The sequence below is a fragment of the Leiobunum rupestre genome, chromosome 4 (genome assembly GCF_980474605.1).
Source record: "Leiobunum rupestre chromosome 4, qqLeiRupe1.1.hap1, whole genome shotgun sequence".
Taxonomy (NCBI): Eukaryota; Metazoa; Arthropoda; class Arachnida; order Opiliones; family Sclerosomatidae; genus Leiobunum; species Leiobunum rupestre.
The window spans coordinates 45,337,205-45,361,940 of record NC_143387.1 but is presented as its reverse complement, the minus strand read 5'-3'; the positions used below and the strand labels follow the sequence as shown (position 1 = coordinate 45,361,940).

General features: G+C 34.1%; 3 protein-coding genes across 7 annotated transcripts in view; 2 read left to right on the top strand and 1 right to left on the bottom strand.

The window, feature by feature from the left end:
• The window catches only part of LOC149947967 (inactive dipeptidyl peptidase 10-like), a 178,273-nt gene extending 159,332 nt beyond the window's left edge, over positions 1-18,941 (top strand). For all 3 annotated transcript variants that reach the window (XM_090172413.1, XM_090172412.1, XM_090172414.1), the window contains exons 6-21: positions 976-1,028; positions 1,106-1,187; positions 3,928-4,048; positions 7,005-7,171; positions 9,498-9,598; positions 9,912-10,038; positions 10,096-10,242; positions 11,951-12,036; positions 12,104-12,333; positions 12,405-12,503; positions 13,044-13,119; positions 13,614-13,808; positions 14,639-14,796; positions 15,106-15,243; positions 15,317-15,390; positions 15,889-18,941. In XM_090172413.1, the coding sequence (XP_090028539.1) occupies positions 976-1,028; positions 1,106-1,187; positions 3,928-4,048; positions 7,005-7,171; positions 9,498-9,598; positions 9,912-10,038; positions 10,096-10,242; positions 11,951-12,036; positions 12,104-12,333; positions 12,405-12,503; positions 13,044-13,119; positions 13,614-13,808; positions 14,639-14,796; positions 15,106-15,243; positions 15,317-15,390; positions 15,889-15,996 (1,962 nt within the window). In that variant the 3' untranslated portion in view covers positions 15,997-18,941. The remainder of the gene's footprint in view (positions 1-975; positions 1,029-1,105; positions 1,188-3,927; positions 4,049-7,004; positions 7,172-9,497; positions 9,599-9,911; positions 10,039-10,095; positions 10,243-11,950; positions 12,037-12,103; positions 12,334-12,404; positions 12,504-13,043; positions 13,120-13,613; positions 13,809-14,638; positions 14,797-15,105; positions 15,244-15,316; positions 15,391-15,888) is intronic.
• LOC149947957 (uncharacterized) overlaps positions 1-24,736 on the top strand; it is a 534,917-nt gene that overhangs the window by 218,049 nt on the left and 292,132 nt on the right. The window lies entirely within an intron of this gene.
• Positions 18,951-24,559, bottom strand: LOC149947966 (uncharacterized). 3 transcript variants are annotated; one of them, XM_090172409.1, is made up of 7 exons: positions 23,997-24,559; positions 23,051-23,185; positions 22,848-22,982; positions 20,897-20,947; positions 20,120-20,219; positions 19,904-20,054; positions 18,951-19,389 (listed from the first exon to the last, which is right to left on the bottom strand). In XM_090172409.1, exons 1-7 carry the CDS (start codon positions 24,070-24,072, stop codon positions 19,324-19,326), a joined length of 714 nt encoding a protein of 237 aa, XP_090028535.1. In that variant the 5' UTR covers positions 24,073-24,559; the 3' UTR covers positions 18,951-19,323. The 3 variants fall into 3 exon arrangements, with proteins under 3 accessions (XP_090028535.1, XP_090028537.1, XP_090028536.1); XM_090172411.1 differs by having other exon boundaries at positions 24,092-24,558; XM_090172410.1 differs by lacking the exon at positions 20,897-20,947.

Below are 24,736 nucleotides of genomic sequence, written 5' to 3'. Positions count from 1 at the left end.
TACTACAGAGATAGGCCGATCAATTGGGTACGCTCTGCGGATAAATTTTAATAAAACCCAGTACAAAGAACGGCTGTTGTATAATAGAGAGATTAGGCCCCGCTCTTTTAACGAAAACGTGTTTGGCTTCCAATTAGCTTTCAAAGAAGTAAAAAAAAGGTCTTTTAGAAGCTCAACGCGTAAGGTTTAAGCTCTCTGATATTATTAGATCAAAGAGAACGAAAGGAAATTTCTAATGAATTTCCCTTTCGACCACCAAGTAATATAAATTATTTTATACTTCCTTTTGTTACCAATAGCAATTTAGGTTTAGCTTATAATCTACCAATTTATTTCAGGTTAAAACATTTATCCTCAAACAAATAACTAGGGGAATTTTCATAAGCTTCAAAACTCTAAATCTACTTAATTTACCGTGTCAGGAATCCATACTTCTACTTGGAATGCTTATCGCGGCAGATTTTCGTCTCGATGTGGCTGACGGTTTTTTTGGCGTCACTATGATAACTTAACAAACAACTACGTGAGAGGAGAGCGTGCGCAAAGGGGATTTTGTTTTCATAGGCGGGGCCAAAGCCGTTAGAGTGATTTTACCATACGCGATACGGCAGGATAAGCATTCCAAGTAGAGGTATGGACTCCTAATTATGTAAACCAAAAAAATACGTCCGCTTCAGCCTTCCCGTTGTAAACCTTTGGTATAATTTTTATTTACATTTTACAACTGTAATACGAATTAAGGACAATAATAAGTATTTTTCTAATTCCAAATATTTCCCGATTTAATATATCTGAACTTCTCCAAAACAAAAATGAAATTATTTATAAACAAATAAAGTAATTAGCGTTTTTATTTTTTTATTATAACGTAATTTTTTTTAAATAATTCCTCACAGTTTGGGAACCACTTAACTATGTTACTTACGCTATAACACTGTAAATTATAATTTATGGTTTCTCATTATGTATTTTCAGTTCACTTCTAAATCCTACTATGCACATTTTACAATATTCAACACAAGCAGTGAGTAAGTAAAGCCTTAAACTAATTAGAAGCGAAGAAACGCGTCAAGGACCCGTAACTTAATTAAATTGTTCTTTCCAGACGAACTTTTCCATTAGTTTCAGCCGCTGACGTAACGGGGCGCTTAAGGTTCGCCACCTGGGGACCATCGGGAAGTCAATTGGTAAGAACGCCTTATACCATGTATAGTCTTTTCTTCATTGGGTTTTTTTCGAAGGTACTCTCGTGTATATATATACAGGGTGTCCATTTTTATTCGAAAAAGTGATTTTGCTCAATAACCGTTGTAGTTAGAATTTTGAATTATTTTGTATGAATGGTCAGTACCGGAGGCCATTGTTGTACATAATGTTTATCGATTTTAAAATAATATATTAAAATTTTGAAAAAATAAATTTTGATGTATTGGAGCTCGTCAAATTTTGTCAATGAGAAAAATGTAGAGCGACGTCGAAAACATAAGAATAACGTTTGGTCGTTGAAAACACAATCATTTTTCACGAAATTACACGCGTTTGAAAATTTTATTAACGGGTAAACAAAATAATTGGAAAAATCAAAAACTAGAATCTTTTGGATGCAGTGGAAGTCGTAAGACAATATTGTTGTTAGACCAAACTAAATATAATTTTTATTTATTTAAATAAAATTTAATGAAAAATAACCGAAAGTCCAAAAACAATATCCCCGAAATTAGATACGTGATATCTTGAAGGTTCCCCGAGTATTTACTGAACGAAAATGTATTATGGTAATATAGCATTTAAATGAGAGTTAGAACTTTAGAATCTTGCATTAAATAAATAAAAATAATATTTACTTAATCCTAATAATAATATTGTCTTACGACTTCCACTGCATCCAAAAGATTCTAGTTTTTGATTTTTCCAATTATTTTGTTTACCCGTTAATACAATTTTCAAACGCGTGTAATTTCGTGAAAAATGATTTTGTTTTCAACGACCAAACGTTATTCTTATGTTTTCGACGTCGCTCTACATTTTTCTCATTGACAAAATTTGACGAGCTCCAATACATCAAAATTTATTTTTTCAAAATTTTAAAATATTATTTTAAAATCGATAAACATTATGTACAACAATGGCCCCCGGGAATGACAATTCACACAAAAAAATGAAAAATTCTAACTACAACGGTTATTGAGAAAAATCAGTTTTTCGATTAAAAATGGACACCCTGTATATTATGGTTATATACTTCTATGTTAAAGTAATATTTCCTTTAATACTAGAGAAAAGTTTTTCTGTATTTAATTTATCATATCGTTGCGCCCAATAACATTATGAAGCATTAAATAAGCTCGATATTAGTTGTTCCACTTAGAAAATTATAGAAACTTTGATATAATCTGGAAAATCACGACGAAATCTGCCCGTACATTTTGTCCCTTAATTCTTGAAATCCGTATAATAATGTAAATCAACCATAAATATTTCAAAATCAGTATTGAATTTCAGATATCGCCTTATAATTCGAAATATGCAAGTTTTGTATGTCTAAATGACAACTTATAATATCATGTGTACTAAAAGACTACGTCTCGCCTATTGTTCAACTTTATAATCATAAAAATTAACGAGAAACGGCTAAGTTCAACTAGATCTATAACCTTATGTTTTCTTAAACTTGGAATGGTTTTATATTGTTTTTATTTGCACTCTAAATAAATTTATCTGTTTAGTCGAATGAAGCTCGAGTAATCAAGATAATTATAACATGTCTCTCTAACAAGGAGAGTACCCGAGGTGTTTATTTCCGATTTTGTTCACCTATTTGAGGTATGAAATTTCCCAACCAAAAAATTATTTGGACCACTTAAAACCAAAATAAGATTTTTTTCCTTATTTTACCCAACAATTTTTACAATTTTTACCCCAAAAATGTTCCAATTTACCCAAACTTGATGAAATTTACCTAAATGTGGTCCAAATGACACATTTCGTAATTTTCAAATTAAAAACAAAATCCCATGCTTTTTTTAATGGAGATTTTTTTGTTTTATATGATCAAAAAGATTTTCGGTTGCCATGGCAAATCAAATGGGTAGTGCAAAGTCTCCTTTTGGGAAATTTCATATCTCAAATAGGTCTACATTACGGCCGACTTTGAACAAAATTGGCAATAAACACCTCGGGTACTCTCCTTTGTAAGTAAACAACCGCGACCTACTACGATCAGCTAAAAGAGTTTGAGCTCAATTATTTTGAAGTTAAATCTCTTCTTCCATCTTGCAGTGAAGGGACTATGACTATGATAGGTAATCCATCACTAGCTCATTTTGAGAGAAAGTCTGTGGATCAATCAAAAGATAAAGAATGACGGTCAGAGAGAAATTGGGTATGGGCGTGAGGGCCTTCAAAAACAATGGCGCGTTTTATAAGGGCTAAGACCATACGCGAAGGAAATACCACTTAATAGCCCAAATTTCGTTACTGCCAGACACGCCCATCAGGAATATATTAAAAATTAAAATTTAATACAGCGAAATTGTCAAGGTTTGACCATTCTTTGTTTATAGATTATTGTATTTACGAAAGTTTCTTAGTTTGAATAGTTCCAATTGCGTAAACACGAAATTTCACTTTAAAAGTTTTTCACGTGGTTTATTCACTTTGCGTGTTTGCGAGTTGGTACCTTAAAAAGAAGGTACTACGTTTGAGGGCCGTAAAAACAATTTCGAAGACTATTCGTCTGTTTTTTATCAAAGTCAAGCGTTCCAATTGCGGTAAACCGGCGTAGCTACATCCTTGACCTAGAGCAAATGTTAGTTTAAACGCTCCGAGAGCATGCATCCGCCGACGGGGCAAACCCTCGATAATTTCAAATTCTAATACCATTAGGATGCACTCCTTTAAATTGGTCTTTTGGAATTTTGCACGCAGGCGTACGTTGCAAATGGAAATTTATACTACATTGCCAAACAAGGGAGCCTTCCAAAAGTGATAACTCAGAATGGAAGGGAGCCAACTGTACTAAACGCTGTTCCGGATAACTCCTACGAAGGTAAATATAGCTACTTTTATCGACTCAGCCCCGAGAGGTAGACGCTAGTAATGGTTTAAAAGCGCTAAATAAATTACAACGCGCTCTCTTCATTGCCAAAAACTAAATATCATCCACGAAAACGTCAAATAAACGGGGGGGGGGGGGTTAAATTTATCGTTTTTTTTTATCCAATTAACCTTTACATTTTGAATCATTTGAGTCGCACTTAATTAGTTAAATTACTGTAGACACAAAATATTTAGAAGGGCTCAGCCCTGAAACGAAATATTATTAGTAGATTTTTTTAATTTGAAATAGTAAGTTTACTTCGTTTTAATCTTATAAATGGTGTTTTGGGCGTAGATCTACTCTAATTCCGTTGCATTGTAATAGTTTTGAATTGCTCAAGTTTTATAACCGTTTAGTAATAGCGTAGATTAGTGGCGGATTAACGTATAAGCTGAGTATGTTTAGGCTTAGGGGACTGGAACATCCAAAAGGTAGGGGACCCCAGACGAGGTTAGCAAAAGGTCAGGGGGTAAAGCTTAAGCCTAGTAGCCTGGCTGGTAGCTAGTCCCAGAGCCTAGCGGCGCCGATCCAACACCGCCGCCGCCGCCGCCGCCGTTATTTTCACTGGCGCTGAACCGCCGCCGCCGAGTCATTTACTTTTCGCCGCCGCCGATACATTTTTTTCTCAATTTTACAAAAGGGGGGAGTATCTTTAGCTCCTTCGCGCCGCCGCCACCGAAAAAATCAACGCCACCGAGGATTTTAGAAAATTCTTTTCGCCGCACCGCCGCCGGGTGAATTTCGCGAAACGCCGCCGCCGACCCAAAATCAATTCAGCGCTATGCTCTAGCTAATCCTCCTCTGACGTCGTGAGTGAAGTTGAAAGATTCATTTACCAATGCCTAATATCGCAAGTAACATATTAACAATAGGTATGCCAATTAGTAAACATTATCACCGATCATATTTTCAAAGCTATTGCGCAATCAATTCAATTCAATTCATTTATTTTTGCAATATACATTAGGAAGTACAGAATTATAAATAAAGGGCCAAGTCATCGAGCGACTTATAGCCCTTACATGCGATACTTTATCAGACCTTAACATGAAAACAATAACAAAATAAACAAAAAGAAAAAATAAAAGCAAGGGTAATAACAACAAAAAATAAAATTTTACATACTAAAAAAAATTGGCCAATATTCGATTTTTGATTGTTTTTTTAACAGCATAAATTGTACGGCATTCTTTTATAACATCGTAAATCATATTGAATTTTTTAACACCATTATAAACAATAGAGTTGAGGTACTTAGAAGTCAAACAATGTGGTAGGGATAAGTGATTATAGTGCCTGGTTCGTCTTATTGAGGAATTTAATTGGAATAACGGCGTTTTCTCGTAAGTTAGATTATAAAAGATAAACTTTAAATTAAAAAACAAAATTACATCACAAAATTTTAATAAACAGCTCTTAGTAAAAAGGGGTTCGCTTGGATGGAGCCAATACACATTAAATATTTTCCTAATTACCCTTTTTTGGGTTAGAAATAGCCGATCAAGATTATGTTTAGAAGTGTTACTCCAAGCAATAATGCCGTAAATTAAGTTAGAATAAAAAATAGTATAATAAAGTTCAAATAAAATCTTTCTCGGAAATAATTGTTTACATTGCCCAATAATTGTTTACATTGCCCAATAATTGTTTACATTGCCCAATAATTGTTTACATTGCCCAATAATTGTTTACATTGCCCAATAATTGCTTACATTGCCCAATAAGGTAGCAAATACTCGAGAGTTATTTGCAGAGCCTATCGACATGAGAGTTCCAATTTAGTTTTTCATCATATGTGGCAACTCTCTTTATCAAAGTACCACCAATTTCAATTATGCAAAGTAGGTTATCAATTATTTTAGCGAAAATTATATACTCAGTTTTGAGTTTATTTAATCTTAAACCATTATCGAGGAGCCAGTTATTGACTAAATTAAGTTTTTCATTCGCATTTTTAATTAAGAGACCTAGATCAGCATTTAGGTTTAGTTCTCAGTACAGAGCCCCTAGTGTCTAAATACGCCTAAGGTGAAATATACTTCTACAAAGAACGATACCACGCTGCTCAGTACGAGTGCAAGACCAAAACGGAGCTTGGCGAGAATGTCAGTGCCGAAAAAAGGTTCGCTCAAGAAATTAACACCCAAACAATAAGTGTCATACTTATTGTTATTATGTTACTCATGCTAATACATACATATATAAATATATACATATATACATATATACATATATACATATATACATATATACATATATAAATATATACATATATACATATATAAATATATACATATATACATATATAAATATATAAATATATACATATATAAATATATACATATATACATATATAAATATATAAATATATACATATATAAATATATACATATATAAATATATACATATATAAATATATACATATATAAATATATAAATATATACATATATAAATATATACATATAGAAATATATACATATATAAATATATAAATATATAAATATATACATATATAAATATATACATATATAAATATATACATATATAAATGTATACATATATAAATATATACATATATACATATATAAATATATATATATTCATTTTCGAAATAATATTAACAATTGTTCGTTGTATAGGTAGGTATAATTTCGAAGTCTGCTAATATATATATTCATATTCGAAATAGTATAAATAATAGTTATTTGTATAGGTACGTATTGATTACCCAGATAATAGGTCTTAGTCAGTTGCCAAAGCACATCTAAAATAATATTTCATGGGCTAATAGTGCTTAGGTGATCAGGGAGGGGAGAGGAGGAGGACGTAATGTCGTTGAAGCGAAAATCAATAATAGCTTTAACGAGAGTCCCTTAATATCTGTAATTTTCATTTGGCAAACAGACTTACTGAGCTCGAACAATGCTTTGTGGTGGTCTGACGACGGAGATATGCTCGCCTATCTCTCTTTCGATCTTAGCGACGTCAACTCCATAAAGCGCTTGAAATATGGCTCCTTCGAAGAGTCGACTAACATCAACCCGGTCGTGGAAGAGCAACGGTACGCCAAGGTAAATCCACCGAAACAAGTCCAATTACTCTAAGCCTAATGACCTAGAATGAACTGAATATATTAGCGGCCATTAAAGACCGCCTTTTAGACTATGGTTCGAATCACCCACCATTGGTCTAATTAGCTATGGAATAAGTGATATCGCGTTTATATTTAAATTATCCTTTTTGATTTTTCTTTAGAAATTAAGTAGAATTAAATCAGTGTCGGTATTATAACGAGGTGAGGAAAAAAACCGTGACTATTGATCCATGAGCAAACGAAACTACACTATTAAAATAAATGTTTTTATGGTATATTAAGCGTCTAAAATATATAAAAAACACTCTTTAATGCTAATCAGGAATCCATAACGCTACTTGGAATGAGTATCTCCCCATATCCCCTGTGGTATTTTGTGGCGGAACATTGTGGGAGGGGCTAAAAACGCTTATACCGCCTTAAAAGACGTCAAATTCAGTGACAAACAAAGGCTTATAAGCTCCGCCTACTATGTTCCGCCACAACGGCGGGGAATCGAAGCCGTTATTCATTCCAAGTAGCGTTATGGATTCCTGGGCTAATATATAAACCCTTAAGGGTTTTTTTCTTGTTCCAAATTTAAAACTTGAAAAGGTGTATAAACGGTGTTATATTACGCCATAAATAGAGTGATTTAACACCCGGTAGAGTGTCGCTCCATTAAGGCCGTAGTTTAATACCCTAAAGGGAGTAGTTTAACACTTTAAAGGGAGTAGTTTAACACTTTAAAGGGAGTAGTTTAACACTTTAAAGGGAGTAGTTTAACACTTTAAAGGGAGTAGTTTAACACTTTAAAGGGAGTAGTTTAACACTTTAAAGGGAGTAGTTTCATATCCTAAGGGGAGTAGTTTAACACTTTAAAGGGAGTAGTTTAATATCCTAAAGGGAGTAGTTTAACACTTTAAAGGCAGTAGTTTAATATCCTAAAGGGAGTAGTTTAACACTTTAAAGGGAGTAGTTTAACACTTTAAAGGGAGTAGTTTAATATCCTAAAGGGAGTAGTTTAACACTTTAAAGGGAGTAGTTTAACACTTTAAAGGGAGTAGTTTAATATCCTAAAGGGAGTAGTTTAACATTTTAAAGGGAGTAGTTTAATATCCTAAAGGTAGTAGTTTAACACTTTAAAGGGAGTAGTTTAACACTTTAAATGGATTAGTTTAACACTTTAAAGGGAGTAGTTTAACACTTTAAATGGATTAGTTTAACACTTTTAAAGGGATTAGTTTAACACTTTAAAAGGATTAGTGTTTAACACTTTAAAGGGATTAGTTTAACACTTTAAAAAGGGAGTATATAATAACCCTGAAGGGATTAGTTTTAAACCACATAAAGTGTAAATAAACACCTTTAAATGAAAAATGCTATTTTTAGATGTAGAATAACATCCTTTATAAACCTATTAAGGCGTTAAATATGAGACAAGAAAAAACCTTAAAGGTTTGAAAATAAACGTTTTTTAAAGACTATACGAAAACGTTAGGTTTTAAAGAAATTGTGTATAGATAAATTCCATAGCAAATGAAAGTTAAAAAAAAATTGTAGTTAAATATTTTGATTTCAAATTTTGTAAACCTTGTATATACAAATTCTTGTTAACAATTTTCAAAAAAGTAACGTTATCTCGCCGAAGAAACCAATTAATTTTACAACCAAAATTTGCTATTTTTAAAGATCATAGCTTGTATCAGGAGCGGACAATGTGTTGGAAATTATCACTATCTAAAGGGATTTGGCTGTAGCAAAGCCAGTAGATGATACATTTTACTCTAGATAGAGCGATTATTTCTTGTAAATTTTTTTATCATCATAATTAATAATTTACTGGGGTTATTTTGGTGACCAAGGTGGTGAAAAAGGTTGTTACGCCAGTTACAACCAAAAGTGACGGTAATTAAAAACATTATGTTACACAAATTAAAAACATCTACATTTTACTACATAGATACCAAAAATCACCATTGAAATTTTCAAAATTGTCGAGAAATTTTTATTTTTCAATACCATTTTTAAAAGTCAGTCACCTACTCGCGTGATTACTATCTTTCAAATTAGGGAAAATATTCAACCAAAAAAACCCTAATCTATTTAAAAAAATTAGGTAAATGTGACGTCATTGGCAATGAAATTTAAATATATTGATGGAAATGACATCTTTTTCGTTTTCCGGCTTATAAATATCCCAGAGTCATTTAGGCCTGATCTTATACTTTCAAATTTCAACACCAAGTTTATCATACATCAGAAATTCCGTATTTATTTAAATGGCATTAACTTGGAAAAAATCCCATTGTTTGTCCTCGCAGCCCGGTACTCCAGTTCCCAAAGTGAGCGTGTGGGCCGTGGATCTAAGGGAAGATCATTTTGTGTCCAAAGAAGTACAACCACCGAAGTCTCTGCGCCAGCAGTAAGCAAACGTTTTTTTTAAACTAAATTTGCTATTCTAAACCTTTAAGCGAAGTAACTGTACTTCTTTTGCTATAACAAAAAAAAAATATTTTCATACTAGGCTATGGTTTACAAAGTTGAGGATTGTAAAAAAATGTCTCCGGGTATATCTAAATATTTATGAAGTAACAATTCATTTTATTTTCGTACGAAATTTAAATATCTACTTTTAGTTTTCAAATAAAAGGGGAGTCAGTAACACACACCTATGTCATCCTAGCTCCTATATTGTAATATGTCTGTCTAAAAAAAAGACTCCAATTGGTTTTCAGAGAGTACTACGTGACGAGTGTAAGTTGGTTGGATAAAACGCGAATGCTCATAATTTGGACGACTCGAGCGCAGAATGTCAGTATTGTCAGCATTTGCTCTTCGGAAAAAAGATGGGAATGCGAACAGGTATCGTACTTCGTTTTTTGTCACGTTCGTTCAGCTTTAGTGGAAATTTATTTTCAGCATTTGGAAGAGAAAAGCTCATCCGGTTGGGTTGAGCTGAATGAGCCTCCTGTGATAACTTCAGACAAATGGTTTTATTTTTTACGATTGCCAGTTACGGATGGTAAAGCTGGAAACTTTCGCCACGTTAACATGCTAGACATAAACGTAAGTGCTTTCAGTTTTCGATTTGTCTTTTTTACTGGCAGTGTAGCCTGGCATATTATAATTGTCGTTTCCGGATATTAGATTGAGCTTAAGCCAAATTATAATCACGTGAATAAGTGCTAACTTAATGTGTGAAATGGTGTTGACCATCTTACCCATTTGATGTCAGATTACTTTAAAGCAAGTGGCATCTCTAGTGTAGTACCAGGATTGTATGATAGATGTCGTTTTCGGCGGTGCGTCCCACTTACAAGAAGACCACCCGAGGTAATTTTTTGTTTAACTTTGGGGGATAAGTTGACATTTATGTAACTAGAAATTTTCCAACAGGAAAGTTTCGTCAGGCTTTAGTTTTGCCATGGAAACCAAAAAATGTTTTGGATAACTGAAAACCATATTTTCCCTTCTGAAATTAACATGGATAAATCGCCCCTTATTAAAATGTTAAAATACTAAAAAAATAAGTATAAAAAAGTACACATTAGGTAAATTCAGGTTAATTTGGGTAAATGCGTGTAAATTTGGGAAAAAATAAGCAAATTGGGTAAATACAAGTAAATTTGGTTATATTATTTAATATAGGTAAAAATGGGTGCATGTACATTTCGGTAAATATTAGTAAAATGTGTAAACTAGGTAAATGCTAGTAAAACGTGTAAATTAGGTAAATGCTAGTAAAATCTGTAAATTAGGTAAGTGCTAGTAAAATGTGTAAATTAGGTAAATGTTAGTAAAATGTGTAAATTAGGTAAGCGCTAGTAAAATGTGTAAACTAGGTAAATGCTTGTAAAATGCGTAAATTAGGTAAGCGCTATTAAAATGTGTAAACTAGGTAAATTCTAGTAAAATGTGTAAATTAGGTAAATGCAAGTAAATTGACAAAATTTCGGTTATGACAGTAAAATTGGTAAATTTTAAATTGTTTAAAAGGGACCCTCAAAATCCTCGATTTATCCATGTTAATTTAAATAAGGAAAAGTAGGTTGGTTTACCTTGGCAAAACTAAAACACGTTGAAACTTTTCCATTTAGGAAATTTCAAGTACCATTGAGGTTTACTTATCCCCCGAATTTAAACAAAATCGGTGAAAATCACCTCGGGTCGTCTCCTGTTAGTGTATTCAGTTGAGATTTGCAAAACTTACGTACGGGAGCTAAATAATTTAAGTATATTTGCAACGCTTCTAAGTCTTATCGGCAAATTTTTATCGCAAATTAAAAAACGTCTTTTCGAGATTGTACTAGATTAAGCATTTTGGGACGTTTTACGTATAAATTTCTGCGTAAGTTAAACTGAGTCTGTCGCCGGGTGATAAAATTAATTTATTTGACGCTGTGACCACGGTAGGGGGCAATACTTTACGGGGACTGTTGTTGAAATGCGAAAAGCACCCAAGGGGTTAACTTTGGAGTCAACACTTTAAAGAGGAAAGGTAGAAGAAAAAGGATTTTCATGTAGACACTAAACATTGTTCTAGTGCTTCAAATTGTCTTGCTTATTTTTAGTCGATTAAATAATGAGGTATAATATCATGACTCAAGGCTCTAGTTTATCCCTATATGCATTTTCGCGTTTATGACGTTAGAGCTAAATAACTGTTTAATTTTAAAATTGATTACTGTATTTTAAGTACTAAAAAGAGTCTAAAAATTAAAGTGACGGTATTGTAACTAGAAGTAAAAATTTATTTATTTCGTAATATTTACAGCAAAGTAAAGGCTTTAAAACAATCCTAACACACGGACGATTTGATGTCGTCAGAATCTTAGCCCACCGACTAGATTCCCGTAGCGTGTAAGTAAGCTTTTAAAGCAATTAAAATTGCAAAATTTAAATAATCATTTACGATTTTTGACCACAGCTATTATTTGTCAACTTTGTACAAACGGCCTGGTGAAAGGCACTTATTTCGAGTGAATGATCTCAGATCCCCCACTCCTCGAGAAGTCACTTGCTTAACCTGTAACGTCACGAAGGACTGTTTATACCACAACGCCATATTTAGCCCGGGAGCCAAATATTTCGTTCTCGAATGTCTGGGACCAGGAATTCCGACCATTGAGATATGGTCCGTAGATCTCGATTCCCCTGGTTTGTTACGTATTTAACGTTTCAACCTCTTGAATTCAGTCAATGATGCATTGTAATCCATTTATTCGCAGTATATCTGTTGGACACCAATAGTGATCTGAAGGAAAAAATAGATGATAGAGCAATGCCCCAGATGAAGAAAAAGACAATGGAACTGTCCAGCGGATATGGTACGAAATTTTTCCTTTCAGCGGAGAAATATTTTATGAAAATCATACGGTAACTAAGTTACAAACAGTGGCAGATTAATTACCACCTGATCTCTTAGGCTTGACCTTTAATAGAGCCCCTCTATGGTTCATTTTGCCTCGTCTCAGGGGGGGGGGGGCTACCTTTGGACCAATGCTCCCCGGGCCTCAAGCTTAAGCCTATTCAACATATTGGTTAATACGCCACTGGACTTACAAACATTTTCATTTTTCACAATTTTTGGTGCTCTACTCTAAAGCTAGTGGTCCACCAGAGGTTACGCAACCGTACCGCAAGCGTTACGTCACTTCCCTGTCGTTTTTTCTGCGTTTTATTTACGTTTCAAGTAGCGCACGTCCATTATCTCCGATGCTAATACGTAGATGCATATTTTCAACCAAAGTAATGGACGCCCTCTTTCGGTTATTTTACGTTCTACATACGGTTACGTAACCTCAGATGGACCACTAGCTTAAATTTTATTAGAAATAATACATATGTATGTTTCGTCTTTCATGTAGATGCTCAAGTAGAAATTCTCTTACCACCGGGTCTATGCGAAGAGGAAATTATCAAATATCCTCTACTATTACAACTGTGAGTAACGACATTTTGAGATTCTTTATTTGGACTTATGAGTTATTTATGTGGTTCCATTTGGAAAACGTCATTTTTGGTCTTACGTCCGAAAGTATTTCGATTATTCTCGTTTTTCTTTACTCTCCTTTTTTTTAAAGAAAATGAAAGCTTTCGCGTAGTGACGCGTGTCGTGTTCTTGGGTGAGGGAACATGATTTGGCCATTTCCAAAATATTTTAACGAAAAGTGACAGACGCCTCGAAACGCGATATTAATGGTGAAGTTTCCATTACCGAATCAGTCCTCCAAGATTTTTTGTTCAAATAAAAAAGACTTTGGATTTTCCACTGGGGTTTTTTTTTGTGAAAAAGAGAACGTCTTCCTAAAATCTTTAAATAGCTATTTTAAAGGTATATACCTCTACTAGTACTTTCTTCAAAAATAACTTATATTAAGGCGTCATTTTGCAATTAAATGTGAAGCTAAAGCAACGTTGTTTTGTTTTTATTTCAGAGACGGATCACCTGGAAGTCAAACAGTATCTGAACGATTTTCTATTGGGTGGGGTACTTATTTGTCTAGTAAAAAAGACGTAATATTTGTCACCGTTGACGGACGAGGTAGTGGATACCAAGGAGATCGTTATTTACACGAAATTTACAAACATTTGGGGACAGTTGAAGCGTGGGATCCCATAGAGGTAGTCAGGTAAGACAACCTCACGAAAGGTTTTATTAATATAAAAGGGGCTCTTTGGTCTCTAAAAGGAAATTCTATGATTTATGTCAATTTTGGATTAGATTTACGACAGTTTCTTTTGATCTAAAACTATGATATGTATTCTAGTTTTTGTTGAGAGCAATTTTATTTGTTAACTCTTTAGTTATTGTTTTAATAAATCCAAATAAGCCTTTCTATAAAGTTATTACGCTTGCCGTAATTTTTTTAATGTATCGCTTTCGTCACTAGATACGTAGGAGTTCAGTTTAGTTTATGCTCAAAAACCGCGGCGACTCGTTGAATTTTAATTCATGTCTTGTTCAATTTGTTAAAATGTTCCACGCGCTCTTTAAAATTTTAGCGTAAAAGGCTCGCTCATTTTTTTTATTTCAGAGCACGCGCGAAATCGCTTGAGACCATTTACGCTAAAATATCAAGACGCGCGTGGAACTTTTAAACAAGTTGAATAAGACATAGTTACATAGAGCGTATGCTAGCGTCTATTGGCTATCATAGTGAAACGTCACTTCTACGTCACGAGTGACGCGTTCGATACATCTAAACAAAAAGGCCAATGTTACTTTATAAAAAGGCCTATCGGACCCTTGACTGATTTATAAAAATAATTTCAAATTTAAGTTTTAAATCGCGCTTCTATGAATTATATTTTACTTGGAACACCAATAAATATGCGGATGGTGTAGTAAATAATTGATTTCATCCGAAATACTCAATTCTATAGTGGAAGGCGCCAATACTAAACATTCATAGGGTTTCATCGTAACGCTTGACTTTGATATATTTGTTTTCCGTTACAGTAAGTTGACGGATGAACACGCTTACATCGATCGTAATCGAATTGGGGTTTGGGGCTGGGGGTACGGGGGCTACTCCTCGGTGATGACGTTGGCTAGTGACTTGGGGACGTTTTCCTGCGGAATTTCTGTGGCGCCGATTACAAACTGGAGATATTACGGTAATAGTATTAGATAGGAGCAACAAACATAAGGAGAACGCAGCTAGCCTTTAAATACGCTAACGCAGTGTTGTGTACAAATTTAATTGGACGAGCTTTTACGCTGCACGTTTCACGGGCAGGGGGAAGACAATTTCCGAATTTTCCCCTTCCGACGGCAGCAGGCGCTAAAGCGTCTAACCAATGAAAATGCACGACTTATGACGGGTTGCATTCTCCTTGTGTGGGGTGCTGTGTTTGTTGCTCCTAGGTATTAGTATCCTCTACTCTTGGATCACTTGTTGAACAGTTTAATTTGCTCTCAATTAGATGCCGCTTTCGCCGAACGTTATATGCAATCGCCGAAACCGGAAGAAAATTATATCGGATATGAGAAATCTAGCGTTAATTTAAAGGCAGCTAATCTCAAGGATAAAAAGTTTCTAGTAGTACACGGTACCGCGGATGGTCTGTTAATTTGATTTATATTTATTATTTTAGAATACCATTTAATATTTACATATATTTTTTATCGTCTTAGAAAAAGTTCATTTCCAACATTCAGTTATGCTTATGAAAGCGTTGATTGTCGCGGGTTTGTCTTTCCAAACTCAGGTAAATTTAGTAGTCATTATTTCATTAGACTTTCCAATCCACAGCCATAATTAATTTAACGGCTCAACTAGAGCGGGTACGATTGTCTCATTCTCAGTGACGCGCCGGTCATCCGGCTTTTTTAGGGACGTAGACGTCATAAGATGTAATTTCCCTTCTTTTCTCGTAACGCCCCCCCCCCCCTCCATCCTATTCCGCTTATGACGTCAAAAGCACCTCATCTTCCACCCCAAAGGCACTCCCAATAAAACCCGGGGATAAACGCCAACCTTAGAGAACTTGAGCTAAACTGCCCGATACGACATAGATACGTTATTGTTGATCTCAAACTTTTAAAGGGCCTTTCTAAATTTTATATCCCCGGGCCATGGTAAAACTCTTTTATACGGAGCACGGACAATTTTACAGAAAAAAAAGGAATAAAGTAGCAAATTATATATTTATATTTTTTTAAATTGATTTTTGTAGCTCGAGTAACATCTTCCGTTATTTATCCAGGTATATCCGGATCACAACCATTCTTTATATGGCGTTAAAAATCACTTATTTTCTACGATGGAAGAATTCCTCGACGATTGTTTTGCCAAATCGAAAGTTATCAGTTAAAGCCAAAAATCGGGGGAAGATCCGATATCTATCTCGATGATATACATGTAGTACCTCCAATGCATTCGGCGGATGTCGCTCAAACACCTCATTGAAGAAACACGATGTACAACTTATACTTTCGTAAGAAAAAAAACCCCCATCTCTTCCTATATTTCATTGGAAATCAAGTGTCATCCTCATTCAATCATTTATTTATTTATTGTTAATCGGTGGGCCAAATGAATAACGACGGTACGCTAAATTTAGCTTTCATTGAATTTACTCGAAAGAGCGATTGTGATCTTTAGATAAGTATTAATTTGTCAAAATAATATTTAATAATTTTACGAATTTTATAATTCGTGGACTCCCAAAACGTTTACTAATTTTAAAAAGAGTTTGTATGTTCTCGTACGCTAAGTGGTTTTCTCGGAATACGCGAAATAGTTAAAAAGTAATAGTTGGATTTTTTAAAAACTTTCTACATTAATCAATTATCGACGCTTAATAGATAGAGTACGGATCTAGAAACGTACAAAAATGACGAATGCAAATCGGGAATTTTTTAAGAATTCCAAATCGTAGCTCCGTAGATCGTTATTAAGTAAGTAAAGTTTAAGTAATGGAATACCAGGTATAATTACGATGAAACATTTAAGCCAAAGAGACTCGTTATCAAAGTTACCATATATATGAAAATATAATATTTGTTTTATATTTTCAATGGATAATTATTAGCGAAAAAATATTATAAAATATAGATATATTTCACGCCCAATATAATATATACACACTCACTATAAAAACAAACTAATGATTCTTCAAAGATATTGTATATCTTCAAATCTTTTAACAAATTCTTCTAGCACCTTTTAAACTTTACACGGTTGGAGACACTAGTTAGCGTCACGCAGAATATCGAACATTGTAATTACACTACGTGCCTCAAATACTTGTGATTAACTTCGGTTTATGCTAAGGATATAAAACTCGCTTCGATATTATATAAGAAGTTTCACGTAGATTACTCAAAAAAATTGTTTCTCTGAATTGTTGAGGATAGAACTGAGTTGATTCTTTATATAAACCACGTTAGCCTTTTCGAATGACTTATTCTCTGTTTTTTCAAACATATTCTACTTGACGCTAGCTACCAATATAGGCCTAAGCATCTTTACATTAACGTGAATTTTGAAATTATAAATCCCATTTTCACCCGGTTAGACGTGTTTCGGAGAAGAAAATTAATATAATACCTTCGTATTTCAACTCTCAATGAACGCGTTATAAGAGCATTATCGATTCATTTCTACAAAACGACAGAATCCGAGATCACTACGGTTTCAATTGGTTTCGAGTTAATTACTGGATCGAAATTTTCAATTTCTTTAAATCTCTAAAAAAAGTGCCTGATAACTTACTGTATTGCTATATTTACGAAGTTTTTTTTGCCAGATGTAATTCTTTTTAGGTTCTCTTACCTTTAATGGATTTTACAGCGCATTTTTCAGTTATCGTTAAGTTTGAAACGCCAATGTCTCTTATAACCACGCGTTCTATTGACCTTTATATAAACTTTGTGAAGTGGATTGTGGTTTTCGCCTGATGTAAACCTTTAGATTTGATGTATTTGTATGGTTCTTAAAATTTTTATTCTCCAAAAGTTGTATTTCTCGAGTGATTTTGGACAGGAGGAAATGAACAAAATCTTAACAATTAACAGCATATCAGCCCAAATTTTTAAGTAATGATATAATTTTTTAAATATAATTTAAGGACTGGGTACCTAATATTGTAAGCAAATTTAATTCTATAGGTCATTTCATATTTCATTTCCACCTGCCCTACTTGAGTAATAAAATCAAAATGACGCGTGATTTCCAAAAATAGGGTTCAGTTTTAAATTTAGCGGTACATTAATTAATTTTTATATCTTCGGTTTATACAGAAACTAAATATCTAAAGGTTTCATTCAAACGTAACTAGTGGGTATGCGCACTTTAGAAAAGTTGTCTCTGAAATTAATATAGAATTATATTATAGTAAAATATCCGCTTTAAAGTTATTAAATAACGTAAATATTGTAGAGCTTTTAATAAACTCTTCTCTTTCTCTATGCACTTGATGAAATAAGATAAAATTTCGCGTTTTCAAATAGGTGCTCAAAATGAAACCTAGGTTTATTGTTATCTAGCAATAAATTGATTTTGTTCCGAGATTGAAAACCTCGAAGCCTTTCAATTGGCGTTCAATCTATTTTGAATGCTGGGGAAATATTATTATTTACCAATTAAACAGAAACGTTGAAATAACTACGAACACGAAGTATAAAGCTGAGTTAATAATTAATGTACGCGGATCTTCCAGTTTCTCGTTAATTCCATTTTAACTACACATCATATCAGGACGTGTTCTTTATTAATATCTTCGTCTTCCTAATAATATGAAACAGTTCATAATTTTAACGAAAATGTGTAAAAAGGCAATAGAAATATTCAGTGTAGTTTTTGAGTGTTCTAATATGATTTGCCTAAATTACAAATCTTAACTAAATGTTTTAGTTTGAAAAATTAAGAAAATAATTTCAATTGTTCAAACAAGCAAACAAACAAACCAACAGTATTATAATAACGAACACCTTATCCTTTTCGGATAGTAGCAAATACTAAAATCTTTTGAATCGTTTTTCCGTGTGTTGAAAACCAAAATAGTCGAAGATCTAGATTACAACGTCATTCTACGGCGAGGTTTAAGGTTCAGTTGCCTTTTGAAAGGCTTTATACCGTGCATTTCCTCTTGTACATACATACTCTTATCATGATATGGGTGATAATTATATTTTAGCCCGGCGTTTATTGTAAATATTATTACTTGGACAAATCAAATTACTATTACCGAAGTTCAATTTTATAACCCAATTTGTCGGGACTAAAAGATTTGTACAGTATTCTTATCAAAGATAAAGTTGACCATTCAAACTTAAATTGTCTATTTATTGAGTAAGTGTACTGATAAAGAAATGAAACTTATCAAAATATCGTAGATTTTCGGACGAAAACAAAAGGTATTTTATTTTCCTACAACAGAGATTTGGCAAAATAGGAAACCGACGCTCAGTCGCGAAATAATATCCAAAATTATAGCGCCCGTAATATTTGATTTATATCAGCTTAAAAAAATAACGGTTTACTCCGAAATTTAAATGATATAACGCTTGTTCGGAATAAATTCATTGCGGTGGGAGTTTATAGGAATCATTATGGTGAAAATCTCCTTGATCATTTTTAAGTTGGTTCGCCCCGGGATAAATTGCGTTTAAAATGTCATGTATCGCTTTTTCGCTGACTATACTTGAGCTGCTTTGGAATTTAAAACTTTCATTACGTCTGTGTATGTTGGTGGCGGCGTTTCCTGAAATTCAAAAAAAAACTGGAAATAAGATATTACGTTTAAATGTTTTAGCAGGGGTGGCACCTAGGAGCAACAAACACAACATCCCACACAAGGAGAACGCAACTCGTCAAAAGTCGTGGAGTTTCTTGCGTACTTTTTTCATTGGCTAGACGCTTTAGCGCCTGCTGCCGTCGGAAGGGGAAAATTCGGAAATTGTCTTCCCCCCGCCCGTAAAAAGTTCAGCGTTAAGTCTCGTGACGCTCGTCCAATGAAATTCGTACACAACCCTTCGTTAGCGTGTTTAAAGGCTAGCTGCGTTCTCCTTGTGTTTGTTGCTCCTAGCTGCCAGTTACGTTTGGGGTTAACTTTAATATTCCTTAAATTTGTATTGAATGTTGGAAGATGAAACACCATATTTTGCTAGCTTTAGGAAATGAAATATTGCCCAAAATCCTTCCAAGGGGCCCCTTGTTAAGAGCCTAACTTAAGAAAGTATCCGGGCGCCACCACTGTATCTTAGAAGAGTCCTTACTCTAGACGTGTCGGTACTTTGGACGACTGTGGAGTAAGATGGCGGGTCAGAGCTGTCAGTGTGCCTAGGAATAAGATTGTATCCACCAGTCACGTTGCTGTTTGACTCACTGGAAAGCACTGATAAAGAACTTGACGATTTTTTGTTACACCTGAAAGTACAATTTTTTTAGACAACGCGAGTCTTGCATGATATTGTCGTTAACGAGTATATCACCTTTTAATAGTGTATCTAAGTAAAATCGCCATCACTATGGCAGCCGCGAACAAAATGGCATCCACAAGAGTGAAACTTCGTTTCGTAAATGATGAACTCGCTACGAAAGATGAAAACAATTAGAAACAAGGGCACGCAACCGTTTTCTTCTTATAATTCTGTCACTGATAAATCTAAAAATACCATTCAATATAAACTTTTTTAAATTAATCTACGATTTTAAAACTAACCTTATATTATTTTGCACGAAACTGGTGATAAAATTAATAAATTCTACTTGAGGGTTTCAATATTACCAAAAGTAGAATAAGACCCAAAAGTGTGTCAGCTGTACCTTCGCGCCTATTAAAATTTCTAGTGAGAGCTAGTCACACTATAGACTACATAACCTACTAGTTGGAATAGTACTAGCAACATTATATTTAGTCTATAGTCTAGCGCGATTATCTCTCTTCGATTTACTCGCCCATAGACATACGTTCTAAAACGCCTCACTCGGCGGCGCTGGAGTACCTCGATTTTGATGACGTATTTTCCGCCCCCCCCCCTCGTTTCTCCTTTTTACTTTGCTACAAACTCTCATTAACTACTATACCGTTCTGACACACTTTTGGGTCTTATGATACTTTTGATATTACAAATGGATCATGCTTAGTCAGTTATTAGAGATTATGGTAGTTTTTTAGAAATGTTTTCACCAAGTCTATCACTAATGAGGCCCATTTGAACGCGGGCACGCTATAGGTTATAAATAACAAAACTGTGTTTTTATATTACCTTTCATTCTTAAAGTGTAATTTATTACTGTTTTAATTTTTTCAAGTTGAGCTGAAACGAAAAGGTTTAAGCAAAATTACTGTCATTGTAATAGTACAACAAGAAGAGAGATTGATCAACTGTTTCGAGTAATGGATAACGCAAGGTTGCGTTGGGACGTTTAGATGCAAACTAGAAATACACGTAGCTATTTAAATTAATTCTTAGCAAGGTTAAATTCAAATAAAGGTGTTACCCCGTCATTATGACCGTACTGCATTTAACAGACGAAAATTTGGCAGCTAATTGAGCTTCTCGCAATATGTTAACTGAAAAGGCTAATTGAGGCGCGTCAGTAAGTCTACTATAAAAACATTATCTCAATCACTATGGTACATTAAAACATTAGTAGAGTCTGCCGCTGAGTTTTCATTGACTACTACAAAGAAGTTTTTTTTTATTTAGGCGGCATTTTGATCGCATCAACCGCGTGCTATTAATGGACTGAATTAGAAGTTATATATTTTGTATTCCCAAACACTATATTTTGGAAAGAATTTCCTTAGCAATTTTCAACGTGATTATGGCGAAATAACGACACGCGATAAACTATACGTTTCGACTTCCTTCTGCGCCCCCGTGAAATCTGTCGACAAACCAAAAATTATTCTTATTTATTGTTCCGAATTGCCTTTAAGGTCAAGGTTTCCTACAACCTGGTAAAGAAATTTAAAAGGAAATATTAAATATCTGTAAGTTTTTCAAAATCTAAAAATACGATACAGTGGCGTAGATAAAAAATGGAAAATGTGCCTCGTTTTTTGCTAACGACACTGACATTTCCACTCGTCAAGGCGGTCGACTGAGCTTGAGGGCCCCTATAAATAAAGTAGGCCCTAATGCATCGCATAGGCCTAGTTATGACACTGATACAATAGTTACGTATTTGTCTACACGTTATCAAATTTCGTCAATCATTTTCGTAAAAAAAATTAACCTATTTAGAGTGAAACTCTCATTTAAAAAAAATGGTTTTAAAATCGCTTTTCGCCAAGAAACACCCTGACCTCTTTAGAAAAAAACCCGTGTATAACCCATAATATAACTTCGATGCTCCCGAATTCGATACCAGAATTGAGCCATCGTCTGTTTAGTCAAGGTCATAAATACGATTTTTTTTGGCGATTTTAGTTCTAATGGGGTTTTGTGTTAATTTTTTATTTTTTATAATAAATTATAAATATATTTTATTAATAAATAAAAATTGAACATACTATCTATAAATAAAGTTATTTTTAATGGTCTAAAAATTTTATTTGAAAAAAAAATAGTTTACTATATAGTTTTTGTAAATAATTAATTCGTTGATAGGGAAAATTAAATTGAACACATCAAAGGATAATCAAGAAATTTGCTTTCAACTATACCTGTCTATGTTAATTTTATCATATCGGTTATTCTATTCTTTACAATTTGTGTTTATTCATATCACCGAGTAAAGGTTTGTTTCAAGTTAAAACGAAGGGAAAGAGACTTTTTTTTGAAAAGATTGAAGATGAAGCAGCATCTTTTAAAAATTGTCTACTTCCTTAATTTCTTATTCTTGGATTTTTTAACGACAAAACTGTCAACTTCCAATTTCTTTCCTGGTTTTCGCTGCTTCACTCAGTCATTCGAGTCAATAAAGGTCCTTGGTCTCATGATTCCAAAAATCAGTAGAATTATGTTATGTTTGTAGACAGGCGCGATTCCCGTGCCCACCCAAAAAGTTTGGATTTATATTCGATTTCCTTTCCCACCCCCTATTATTTCCTGAAGTATGGGCCCACCTTAGAATAATTTTCTAGAACCGCGCCTGTTTGTAATAATTTATTGCCTTTGTTTAATTGTTTATGATACGCGCGGTTCGCTTCTTAGCTTCTTCGCAAAGTTCGTTTACTTAAAATTGCCCAAAATAAATAAATAGTCTCACCTACGCACAGTCGAGTCCGGTAAGTTTTCCGTTTGTAACATCTCGAAGGTCCAGTTTCATTTTCGCAGACGACCATTTCGCAAGTTCCGACCGGACACTTCCCGGTGCTATTGCAAGACAGCGGAGTGATTCCGTCTTCGTAATTAGTTATTGGTTTTTAATATTTTCAAAATTTCCAACTCAAAAATTATTCTTTATTTTACCGTCTTCGCAGATAAAGTTTTCGTCCGACCCGGAAGTAAATGACTTCAGACTACGCGAACAACTGTAGTAACAAGTTCCTCGCTGCACTGTTATAGTTCCAGACATAGGGCACAGCGTATAATTGCTGGCTTCCTCTAATTAAAAAAACGCCAGTACATGTATTGCTAATTATTGCGTAAAATATATATTTTGGAAATATCATTTATACTTATGGTCATTGCGAATCTGTTGGTGGAAATTTACGGGAAAGTACCATTTTTTTGCGGTATTAATTGCATAAATTACGCTTTAAGCTCATATTTAAAAGCCAAAGAATCTTGGAAAGCCGGATACCTTGTGGGTATTAGGCAGTACCGGAGTTACTGAAGGTGGGGCCCTAGGCAGATTTTGGGAGGGGCCTATGTAAGGAAAGCGTAAAAACGCCAAACTCGCGTGTCCCGTGGAAAAATCCATTGATTTAATCAGTACTGGGTGGGGGGGCCTTCTGTTTGTGGGGGCCCATAGGACAGTGCCTATTAGCCCTAGTCCTTTATCTGGCTCTGGTATTAGGGGAACGCGTGCCACTCCGAAAAAGATAAACGGTGCAGACAGAAAAACAACTTGTTTTCCATCAATAATTTCCCCCAGTCAAATTACGTAACCCTTATCATACGTCTAAGAGGATCTAGTGATATATATATATATATACACTATAAGAAGAATAGTTTTGTTACCGGAATTCCGCTAAATGTTAAAACTAGCGCATAAATTACTTTCTAAGCCCTTATTTGGTTTACCAATTAATTACATAAAGAATAATAAATAACGTTTATTACGTTATTCTTTTTATGAAGTTAATAAATAAAGATCAATGCTTAAATATAAATAATATCGATAGGCTCACAAATCAACTAAGTAAAGATAATATTTATATCATGAAAAAGTCTGTAATTATATCATACTCACCAACAATAGTGTCAGAAGCTATCCCATAATGGATACTTTGAAACAGTGACGAAACGAACATGTACAATAAATACATTGCCAAAATATGGCTTTACCATTTATTCAACTATCACCGCGAGAGTTCTAGCAGCGCGGACCTCTTGAACATAGTAATAATTTCAGAGACACTCAATCTACGCGCTCCTCGACATCGCGAAATGAAGTAAAAACAACGGTCCGATATTCTCGAGTAAATAATTTATGGCGATGAACTTTTTCCCTCGTAGCCCACAAGCGGTGCTACTCCACCTCGAGAAGATTTCCCGTATTTTCAAACCGGTTACTACTCCGACTAGGAGGCCACTCTCGTAGGCCGCCGACACAGAACGGACATGGCTCGAATAACTAGGTTGTCTTCGGGAAAATTCCTTGCTGACTCTATTTATATTTTAATATTATCTCGACAATTAGGATGCTTAAGAACAATAATTCTTCAAACTAACTCTTCCGAGGTCAGAACGAATGGCTAGAGAACTTATGGAAATTGTCCTTGTCGGCAATTGATAAGATATATACAACACGATTATGCCGAAGTTATGTGACGCGCGTTATATATATATATAACGCGCGTCTTATAACTTATATATCTATCCATCTATCTATTTCAAACTAAAGACGACCTTCAATGTCTCCGCTCGTATTCGTAGTAAATCGTTTTAACCATGAGATATTAAACCACAACAATTTTTTGATAAATTATA